Source organism: Aulonocara stuartgranti, assembly GCF_965226115.1.
Source record: "Aulonocara stuartgranti genome assembly, chromosome: 19".
Lineage (NCBI taxonomy): Eukaryota > Metazoa > Chordata > Actinopteri > Cichliformes > Cichlidae > Aulonocara > Aulonocara stuartgranti.
The window spans coordinates 25,624,615-25,636,836 of NC_138955.1; the positions used below are offsets into that span (position 1 = coordinate 25,624,615).

Consider the following 12,222-nt stretch of genomic DNA (forward strand, 5'->3'; position numbering starts at 1 on the left):
TAATCTCATTTAATGTCTCTGTTTTTAGTCTGTATAGTTTATCTCCCCACGAATACACCCAAAGTAGTCTTAAAATAAAACCCATGAAACAGTTCAAGATGACATACTTTTTATTTGCTCGTTTAATGTCAGTTGGCCTCTTTCTCTGTATGTCACTCATTCGCTTATACTCAGGAAAAAGTACCAATTTGTATGCTGATGAGTCTTGTGTATTTTTTTTCTCTGTCTCTCTATGACAGAGAAATGTATATGCTCAATATTGCTGTTCAAACTGATGCTCAAATTTCCAAGCACCACCTGAATGCCTCATCGGTCTTTAACTAATCACTGCACCAACTGTTGTCATTCCGCTTTGCTCTCTGCTGTGGTAAGTACAATACACTCAGTACAGCACTGTTTTATTTTTATGATGGTAAAAATACATGTTTGACATCTAAACTCACATATCAAGTCTTTTTAAAGTTCAACAGAGTTCAAAGATTAAAGAAAGCAAAACAAGAATAACCTTCGCTATCATTTATATAGGTTTATGACTTTTGCTGTTAGCAGCAGTGCTAACGCTAGCTTCAATGCTAATGCTAGCAACAATGCTAACGCTAGCTATAGTGCTAACACTAGCCTTAGCAGTTGTTAACTGACAAAAAGAATATTCCTGTGATATTCCTGTGATATTTATTGGCAGTCAGTGAGACAAAAGTAACAAATGGGCTTTATTATTGCCATTGTGGCTCAGTTTTAACAGTAAGAGTGCTTTATGACTTTTGCTGGTAGCAGCAGTGCTAACGCTAGCTTCAATGCTAATGCTAGCGTCAATGCTAACGCTAGCAATAATGCTAACGCTAGCTATAGTGCTAACACTAGCCTTAGCAGTTGTTAACTGACAGGAATGCAGGAATTCTAGCTGGAATGCTAGCGCTAGCAGCAATGCTAAGGCTAGTAACAGTCTAACAATAGCCTTACATAAGTGGAAATACTTCAGTTAATTAGTTTGAATTATAAAATGGCTGCTGTGTGAGCTAGTGTGCTATATTACTCTATAATTACCCTGCTGACTATAAGTTCAGTGTATCATGTCGTGTGGGCTTTGTATTTCTGTTAGTCTGATAACACTGTACAGACAACTAACATATTATTTCTTGTCTTACACTTTCAGGAACTTGACTGACACCTGTGCTTTGCGTGGTAGGTGTGCACATGCTCTAAGAAAAGTAGACCAAAATAAAAAAATAATCTGACTAATATAAGCTGTAAAGTGATGGGTTCAAACTTTGTGCTAGACCTTTTAAACACAATTTTATAATAAATACACATAAGTTCAGCTTAACAATTGGGCTAAAATATTTTTTTCGTACATTTTTGCACATTACATGTGATTAGTTAACAATTCACTCAATCATATTTGTATTTAAAAATATTATTGCTGAATTTAATTAAATATTTATTCTTTTAAAAAGTGCCAAATTGTGCAACTTTTTGCACATGGCAGCCGACAACAGTTTAGCTTGAATATTTGTTTTGTCCTTTTTCAGTAGTCACAATTAGTTCATACAATTACCATGTGATATCATTTTATTAAAATTATTTTTTTTTTCTTGTTTTTTGTTCACAGTGTGCAGAAGAAGAACAAGGACCAGATCTCCAGTCTTCTATCTCACATCCCAACCCCCCAACCCCTCTATCTTCTGTCCTACTCCACCTGTTGTCTCTGCCTTCTTTCCATCTGTATTTCACCCTGTGGTTTGTGAGAAATTTTGCCAAACCAAGAATCTTATTGCGGTTTGATTTAAAGCCGTGTCTCTCCTGCTCTGTCTGTTCTCTCTGCTAAATTTTCTCTCTACCTGTTTTTCACTCTTTGGCTTGCTGCTGAAAAATGCACAAGCCAATAAAACAATAAAGAGTGCATATTTTGCCTCAACCTGAGAACAAACTGAACAAACAAAGAAAACTCTGCGGTTTGATTTAAAGCCGTGTCTCTCCTGCTCTGTCTGTTCTCTCTGCTAAATTTTCTCTCTACCTGTTTTTCACTCTTGGCTTGCTGCTGAAAAACGCCAAGCCATTAAAGCAATAAAGAGTGCATATTGCCTCTACCTGAGAACAAACTGAACAAATAAAGAAAACTCTAATTCACGGTTTGATTGTGATTTCCCAGCCGTGTTTCTCCTGCTCTGTCTGTTCTCTCTTCTAAATTTTCTCTCTAGCTGTTTTTCACTTTGCGCTTGCTGCTAAGTTGTGCCAAGCCAATAAAGAGAGTGCATATTATTCTCTCGACTGACAAACTGTCAAACAAACAAAGACATCTGTTTCTGAGAAATAAAAACTGAAATATAAAGACAAAGAAAACATCTCCTGCTCTGTGCCACTCTTATTTTATAAACATATTTTCTAAAGACTAAGAGAAACACTTGTGTAAAAATGCCAAGGAAGCAGAAAAAGTCACAAGCTGCAAAACAACGCTGGAAGAAGTTCCATGAGTTTCATGAAGTACCAACATGTGAACAAGCTGAGTGTGATTTTCCTCAGAGCTCTGCAGAAGACTTTGTGTCTGCAAAGACCAATGCTGATGGTGTCAAACAGGCAGGTCAACATGTTCCTGCACATGTACAACAGGTATCCTATGCAGATGCTGTAAAGATTGGATTGCAGCATGAATTTAATGATCATCAGGTAAACCATAGAGACCAACCTGAGGTGTCAAGTGCCCCACAGGTGGGTTATGCTGATATTGTAAAAAGAGGCCGTCACAGTGATGTGGCAGGACCATCTCATGCAGAAAGAGTGAACTTTGAAAACCAGCCCTCTGTTACACATATCTGTGCATCTCACAGCCAGGCTCATCCCAAATATGGAGACTCCAGAAACAAGCAGTGCACATGTAACTCACTCACATTTCTTGCTTTCCTTCATGAGAATGATAACATGACTACAGCTGACCTTAATCTGGTCTTGGATAAAGGTGATGTGATGTACAAAGAGGCCAAGAAAAGATTTCCTAAAAATATTCATTTGGCAACCGATGAGCTGCCAGACAAAGTTGATGCTCGCTGGTCTATGTATGATGTCGACATGACACAGCCTTCCCGGTATGGGACATTTGAAGAACCTCCAGAGGAGGCAGTAGATACCTTTCTCAGCTTAGAAGCAGGACTGAGCTGCCTGTTGTCAGATGTGCAGTATGCCTTATTGATTATGAGTGGATTGTGTATCGCAGTGTTCAGATCCACATCAGGCAAATATGGTTTCTTTGATCCACACTCCAGAACACCCAGTGGTCTTCCTCTACTACTACAGTCACGTAATCGTGGTACAGCAGTGATGCTGAAATTCACACTCCTCAGTGACATGATTAAGAGGATCCAAGATTCTTATGAAATGATGGAGATATCACCCTCTTGTAACTATGAACTGAAGCCTGTGCAGTTCTACAGTATGAGCACAGTCAACCTGAGTGATACTATCACAGACACAGTCTGCAGACCAACAGCTGCCGCTGCTGTGGCACCTACTCACTCTGATAAAACTGTTGATGAAGCAAACTCCTCTACTCCAAGGAGAAACACACCATCTGTAAAACCACAAACTGAATCAGTACCACCCAGTGAATGTAATTTCCTACCAGAGAATGACATTTCATGCAGCCAGTTAAACTCTTCTGCAGTAAATAATGCAGTAGCCTGTGATCTTTCCTGTACTGCTTTAAAGAAAATCTACAAAATGACCAAAGTTAATAAACAACGAAGACAAAAAATGAAAAGAAGATTAATGGCATCAGAAAAACAGAGAAAACAGAGAAAACAGAGAAAAGAAAACCAAAAAATGAAAGAACGACAAACATATGCTTCAAATAAAGAGTACAAAGAAAAGAAAAAATCTTGCACAAGCAAGGCATATAAAGACAATCCTGAAGTCAGACGGAAACAACAACAATATAAAAAAAGGCTTTACTGTGAGAATGATGAATTCAGACAAAAACGACGAGACTATATAAAAAGACTTTACTGTGAGAATGCTGAATTCAGAAAGAAACGACAACAATATATTAAAAGACGCTACTGTGACAATGCTGAATTTAGAAAGAAACAAAAAAGCTATATGACTAAAAGGTATCAAGAGAGCCCAGAATTCAGAGAGAGACAAAGATCTCGAGTGACTCAGCGTTATACACGTGACAATGCATTCAGAGTAAGACACAGACAACTAATGAAACAACTAATGCGAGACAGGTATCAAAGTAATCTTGCATTCAGAATTATGCACAACATGAGATGTGCAATGAAAATAAAAAGGAAATACAGATGGGTGAACAGACAAACCCAAGAGAGTGACAACAGTGTAATCAACGAGGCCATATCTGTGTTCAAATCACAAATCAAAGTTGGACCATCATACCCATGTACTGTCTGTTTGAAGGCTTCATTTCCAAACCAAGTACGACCCTGCACAAGGTCAAATTATGTCAAAAACCCACATGTGGCTGCAACATGTTTGACAGGAAAGTTTGTTCATGTTTGTGATGAAAACTGCAGAAATGAGCAGTGCAATGTGCCTGATGAGAGAAAGAGAGAGTGGATTTGTTACACCTGCCACGATCATCTTAAAAATGGATCCATGCCAGCACTTGCTGTTGCCAATAAACTGGAGCTTGCTGATATTCCACCTGAACTGTCTGATCTCAACATCCTGGAGAGACATCTCATAGCCAAGTGCATACCATTTGCAAAGATTATTCCTCTTCCCAAAGGCAGACAAAGAGCCATTAGAGGAAATGTGGTCTGTGTCCCATCAGAGGTACAGGAAACTGTTGAAGCGTTGCCTCGATTGAGAATTAATTCTCAGGTCATGAGAGTAAAACTGAAGAGACGCTTGTCTTACAAAGGTCATCAGCTGTTTCAGACTGTAAGCTGGTCTAAACTTGTGCAAGCACTGCATAAACTCAAGCAGATTCATCCACAGTATAAGGATGTGAGCATCAGAGATGATCCTGAGCTGTGTGACCCAACACTTCCTGATGAAGATGATGATGATGATGAAAACATGAATGAGGACGATTATGATGAGGCTGATTTAATGGAAATTGACAGCTGTGAGAAAAATGCACTGAGTGAAGCACAAAATAAAAATGAACAGGATATTGACATGTTACCCTGTGATGGTGAACAATCACATGAACAGATGAGAGATGATTCAGAGCAAGCAGATGGACTGACTAATGGTGGTTTTGCACTCGAGTCCTGTTTGCAGCCCCCTGATGTGGCTGAGGAGATATTATGTTTCAGTGAAGGAATCTACTCTGTTGCTCCTGCAGAGAGAAACAATCCAATAAGTTTTTTCAAAACACCTAAACTGGAGGCCATGGCCTTCCCTGTGCAGTTTCCTACAGGCCAAAACACACTTGATGAAAGAAGGCTGATCAAAGTATCCCCCAGTGGGTATTTCAAATCAAGACTTTTCTGCATTGATGATCGTTTTGCCAAAGACACAAACTATTTATTCTTTGCACAGTTTGTGACTGAAATACACTTGGCTACATCCAGCATGACAGTACAGTTAAGGAAGGCAAAGCCTCTGACCAGAGATGGTAGAAAAATAACCTCAGGCATGTTACAAGATAAACATGAGGTGGAGAAACTGGTGCGAAATAAAGATGCAGTGAGATTCATGCAGCCTCTGAGAGGAACCCCAGCCTATTGGGAGAAAACAACAAGAGATCTTTTTGCCATGATCAGACAGTTGGGAACTCCCACGTTCTTTTGCACATTTTCAGCTGCTGAAATGCGCTGGCCTGAAGTGATCGAGGCAATAACAAGGCAGCAAGGTGAACAAGTGAATTTTGAAGGACTCGACTGGTCAGCAAAGTGTGACATCCTGAGAAGCAATCCTGTCACAACAATGCGCATGTTTGACAAGAGAGTTGAAGCATTATTCAGAGATTTACTCTTATCTCCCGCAGAGCCACTTGGCAAAGTCATTGACTACTTTTACAGAGTTGAGTTTCAGCACAGAGGAAGCCCACACATACACTGTCTCCTGTGGGTAGAAGGTGCTCCTGTGTTTGAGGAGGATGATGAGCAAACTGTTCTTGATTTTATAAACAAATACATCACAGCTCAGCTGCCTGATCCACATAAACAACCCGAACTGTACAAAAAAGTAACAGAAGTGCAAAAACACAGTAAGAACCACACAAAGACGTGCTTTAGGAGTTTAAGCTCCGGGTGCCGTTTTGGTTTTCCCAAACCACCCTGCAATGAGACAATGATCACAAGACCCAGTGAGGATGATGCACTGGAAGTAGAAACGGCAAAGAACAAGCTCAGACCACTGAACCAGCTGCTGAATGAACCTGAAACTGCTTCCATGAGTTTAGAGCAGCTCTTGGAAAGATGCAAGTTGACACATGCAGAATATGAGAGATACCTGAATAAAATGAACATGAGGAGTACGATCATACTAAAGCGTGATCCAAAAGACTCTTGGATAAATGGCTATAATCCACATCTGCTTGAAGCCTGGAACAGTAATATCGACATAAGCTTTGTTTTAGATGCTTTTGGTGCTGCAAATTATTTAATGAAATATATATCAAAAAAAGAGGGCGGGCTATCTGAGTACCTGAAAACTGTCATTGAGAACTCCAATAAGGACAGTGTAAATGAGTGCGATGAAATGAGAGCCGTCATGCAGGCATATTCAAAGAAGCGAGAGATCAGTGCACAGGAGTGTGTTGCTCGTGCATGTGGTCTTCACATGAAGCAATGTTCACGTGCTGTAATATTCATTCCAACTGATGATAATCCTGTGAAAATGAGTCGTCCCCTGTCAGTTCTGGACAACACAACACCTGAGTCTTCCAATGTTTGGATGACATCTTTGAATGACAAATACAAAGCCAGACCTGAAACACCAGAGTATGAGGAGATGTGCATGGCAGACTTTGCTGCTACTTGCAGGATTGTCTATGGCCAACAGAAAAAAGGTAAAGATGTTTTGCCCCTTCTCAATGAGATGGGGTTTGTGCAAAGGCGCAAAAACAATAAGCCTGCTATCATCAGATTTCACCGCTGCTCACAAGAAAAACATCCAGAGCAATATTACGGAAGACTGCTTAAACTGTACCTTCCTCATCGTTCAGACCACGAACTGAAAACACCATCGTTGCCAACCTATCAGGCTTTCTATGGTGCTGGCTGTGTACAGCTACCAGGTACTGACCGTCTTGAGTACGTGCAACACATTGTCAAAAGAAACAGAGAAAAATATGAGAAAAACAGTGAGGAGATCGAGAGCGCTGTTGAGGAATATGAGCAGAACAGAGGTGTGACTGACGAATGGTGTAATCTGGCACCTGAATCAGATCTCGTAAGGTTGCCACTTGTTGAACAAGAAAGAGAGCGAGACAATGAAAATGAACAGGAAGATGTGCCCGACTACAGCCGTCAGGCTGATGCTTCAACAGAAGTCAGAGCCATCAGGGAACCCCCTGCTATTGATCCCACATTGTTACGTCAGATGTTTCAAAATCTGAATAAGAAGCAAGCCTGCATATTTTATGCAGTTAGAGACTGGTGCATTAAAAGAGTCTGTGCTCTAAATCCAGAGCAGTTTTTCTTTTATATTAATGGTGGTGCTGGAACAGGAAAATCACATCTTATCAAATGCATCTACTCAGAAGCATCTAAGATACTGAGCAAAGTGCCCAGATATGCAGACGACGTTGACATATCAAAACCCACTGTCCTGTTAACTGCTTTCACTGGGACTGCAGCTTTTAACATTTCTGGAACAACACTGCATTCTCTTCTCAAGCTGCCTAGAAGCTTAAAACCTCCCATTCAGGGACTTGGCAATCAGCTGGATGAAGTCAGATCAGAACTTATGAATGCTGAAATAATCGTCATTGACGAAGTGTCTATGGTGTCAAGACATCTGTTTGCATATGTAGATGCAAGACTCAAACAGATCAAAGGGACTCGGAGACCCTTTGGAGGCATGTCAGTCATTGCTGTCGGAGACTTCTATCAGCTACCCCCAGTGCGACAGTCTAAACCTCTCTGTGTGCACGACCCGTCCGAGATCGACCTGTGGCGGGAGCATTTTCAGATGATCACTCTGACTGAGATTATGCGTCAGAAAGATGATGTTGTCTTTGCTGAGATGCTGAACAGAATTCGTGTAAAAGGAAAGTTGGATGAGCTTTGCGAAGCAGATAGAGATTTGTTGTTACAGGCCATAACTGAACCAGCCCATTGTCCGACTGATGCGTTGCACATTTTTGCAACTAATAAAGAAGTGGATGCACACAACTCTTCAACACTGGCTCTGCTCCACACTCATATCATTGACATCCATGCAGATGATTATAGAAAAGATCCTAGAACTGGCAGAATGGCACTTCAAGACAGACCGTTGAAAGGAGGTAAAAACGAGTTACCAGACACACTGAAAGTTGCAGAAGGAGCTCGTGTCATGCTCACCAGAAACATTGACATACAAAATGGTTTGGTTAATGGAGCTTTTGGAAAACTACTTAGAGTAGTTCACTCTGAAAACGACCAACACATCATCAAACTTGGACTTAAAATGGATAATGAGACATCTGGAAAGAATAACCGCACACCAGCAGACGACATGGTGTACATTGAGAGAGCAGAGGAGAATCTGAAGCAGAAAGGAGTGGTACGAAGACAGTTCCCAGTGAAGCTGGCCTTTGCATGTACAATACATAAGGTACAGGGTATGACAACTACATCAGCTGTTGTCTCTCTTAAGAGCATTTTTGAGCCCGGCATGGCCTACGTAGCTGTCAGTAGAGTGACGTCTCTCAGTGGACTGTATCTTCTTGATATGGAGGAGAAAAAAATATTCACCAACCCAGAAATCACTGCAGCACTTGAGAACATGAGACAAGCCAACCTTGATGACATGATGCCTCTTCTACACGTGAGACAAACCCTGAGCAGGTCAGAGGTTTTCACCATTGTTCATCATAATACAGAGGGACTGCCAGCTCACATTAATGACATCAAAAGTCACCATGAATTGTGTCTAGCAGATGTTTTGTGCCTAACAGAAACACACCTGCGAGGCTCTTTTGTCGCAGAGAGTCTCCACTTGGAAAATTACAATTTGTTCAAACGCAACAGACACCTGTCCTACACAAACTTTCCCCAGATGGCAAACAGAAGTGGTGGTGGAGTTGCTGTTTATGTGAAAAGTGACATTCAAGTGCATGAAAAACAGTACATCCATAATGTAACTGACCTTGAATTTCTGGCTTTAAAGGTTGAAGCACCAGTCAGTGCTCTGATTGCAGTTGTATACAGACCTCCAGACTACACTCTGAGGCCATTCCTGAAAAACCTGGTAAGCCTATTAGACTCATTGGAGATCATGGACTGTCATCCCATCATAGTTTGTGGTGATTTTAATGAGAATGTTTTATCCAGTGCAAACAAACCAATCATGGAGTTGTTTGAGTCTAGGGGATACGCACAGGTCATCACTGCCCCTACCACAGAGAAGAACACACTGCTTGACCTTATTTTCATTTCTCAGCCAGATCGATGTCTCCATTCTGGAGTCTTGAAGACCTACCATAGTTACCATGACCCAGTATACTGTGTATTGTCCTGTGATGATTCATGATCTAGATCTTTGAATACAGTAAGTAATTTCTATATTTTTGAATGACTTAAGAAAGTAGAGCGATATTTAAAAGTTGACGCTCTGCATTGCAGTATAATGGTTGAATTGTTTACATAAAATACAATTACATGAATTAAGTAATGATCAGTAAAAGATGACAATTTTATTTATCACAGAAAATCTAAAATTCACTAACAGTAACCTATAAATGTCAGAAAAATCAAATATAGCAGTTTAAAATGAATAGTGTAGGCATATCCTCTCTGCAGCCAGGCTTCAACATCCTGCCAGGCTGCCCCAGTCTCACCGTGGCTGGGAGGGAGGGAGGGTGGACCAGAGGATTGCCTACACAACACATAAATGTTCAACAGCTTCTTCATTGTTTCTGAGAGAACAATAATGACTAAAGGTTGCTTTTAAAAAAAACAAACACAAACAAACAAACAAACAAACCTAATTACAGCAATAATGACAGTTAAGCCACTTTATGTGTGCCTCTATTTTGAAATACTATTTACAAAAATGTTATTATTTTGGTTTGTTATAAACTTTAAACTTTTTCAAAAGTATACGATTATATTTTTGGACAAATCTTTCGATGAAACATACATTTTTATGAGCTTTTATCATGTTTCGGCCAGTGCAATCATCAGGGTGGGTCTGGGTTGATAACTGCACATTTCTGGCCAGAAATGTTTCAGCAGTGTTACATAAGTAGTACATATGTAACACTTGCTTTCTGTTACCAGCTGATACCCTACATTTGTATAGACATTGGATGGTGTGAGGTTGGGGAGTTGAGTGGGGGGGGGGGGGGTTTACGGTGGGAGCTGAGGGGGGGGGGGGGTGTTAGGTTTCCTTTTTTCTTTTTCTTTTTTAAGAGAGACACAGTCCTCCTGTGTCTTCTCCAAGCTTCACATGTAAAATCCAACAATGTGAAGCACATAGCAGCCAGAAACTGTAATGCCACAGATCAGAGAAACTTCATCATCACCATCTTCATCGCCATACGATCAGAGCGTGAGACTTCACATCTGGAGCACAGGAGACATTCTGTGATAAGTCCTCCTTCTAGCTTGTCCCACAAGCAGTCGGTGAGATTTACTCACAACAAAAAGGGTTAATGACATAATTTCCATGAAAACATGTATTCATTCTTTGTAAAGTGTTTAAATTGTGTTTTCACTTGACCTTAGGAGTGTTAGAGTGTATTGTAATGTCTGTACTCAGGTGTTTCCCTCTGTGATCCATCCCCATCAGAGCTGAGACACTCAGGACTGAACAGACTGCACAGTTTCTGTGACCGAGCCTCCAAAACACCTTCTTTGAAACCACTCATGATAGAAGGGCTTCATATTTGCAGCAGCACTACTACAGGTATTCAGTTTATTACAGGATGTGTTTGTTTCTTAGGACCAGCTCTGAGTGCACACTACCTAACATATACACCTTTCTGTTCATTACAAACCAACTACTCTGGATCATATGGCCAGTTGGCAGGAATGTTGCTGCAGGAAAACATCCCTGGAGATCACCATCATTGTCAGACTGACTGTGCCTCCTCTGTGCAGTGTCAAGATCCTCCCTAAATGAGTGTGTAAGTTAACATTTTCATTATTTTATTCCCTTTGACAAGACAAGTATCACTGATATTTACATTTACAACTACATAAGTTCCCGTTTTCTGCTCTTCTTTTAAAGTCCTCAGCTATCCTGCTTCTGTGCTGCTTGCCACACATCAAACACTGGCCGGATGACAGGGAGGATCCACTCTGAAGTCACTGGACGTGATGAGGATCATATGGGACTTCATAGTTTCACAGAAACATTGTGCTCTGTGATTACAGGTTTTAAATGGACATAATGACTGCCTCTCTCTGATCAACAGGCTAAAGGATTGTTTTCATTGTTAGTGCTCTGTACAATGTATGCTTATTTAATATTTCATCACAGAGCAAACCTTTATTTATTTAACATTTTTTTATTTTGTTTTAATGTTGAATTAACTGTAGGGATTTTTTTAAGTGGGCACTTGGGATGTCATATGACCAGAAATGTGGTAACTGGAATTCAACGTTATGGAAGAAAAAATCTGCTGAGAACGAAACACACACAAAACCCCCCAAGAAAATTCAAATTCATTCCATGTAATCCAATCTAAAACATTTTAAACTGCTGAACAGCAACACAAACAGTGTTAAAAAACAGTGTTAACAGAATGATTATGATGATTTTGTACCAAAGTTTCAGGTCACATGGCACACCTAGTGTGTAGTGTGGGGTATCAGCTGGTAAGTATAGTTTTTTTTTCATATTTGTGTCCTTAGAGTTCAGATAGATAAAGCCTTGTGTATAATAATTAGTCATAACCACAACTCAAAGTCAGGGACTAACTAAATTTGGGACTTTGTGTCTGAGCCCAGGTTAAAACAATGTGTAAAAAAGCCTTTAGTGGCATGGCTGAACAATGCTGTATTGATACTTATTTATCCATGTTCACAAAAAGGACTAATGTGTTTATTTGATTATTTGCATGTGTTAAACTGTGTCACCACCTTAGGCTTTCATTTGAGTTTACTC

General features: G+C 40.2%; 1 protein-coding gene across 1 annotated transcript; it reads left to right on the top strand.

Annotated features, from left to right (window-relative positions):
- Window positions 1-317: 317 nt before the first annotated feature.
- On the top strand, window positions 318-4,819 carry LOC309694861 (uncharacterized protein; the record flags this gene model as incomplete). Its single annotated transcript, XM_082515099.1, has 4 exons — window positions 318-367; window positions 1,154-1,182; window positions 1,610-4,179; window positions 4,784-4,819. The coding sequence occupies exons 3-4, from the start codon at window positions 2,413-2,415 to the stop codon at window positions 4,817-4,819; spliced, it is 1,803 nt and encodes a 600-aa protein (XP_082371225.1). The 5' UTR covers window positions 318-367; window positions 1,154-1,182; window positions 1,610-2,412.
- Between the last annotated feature and the right edge of the window lie 7,403 nt (window positions 4,820-12,222).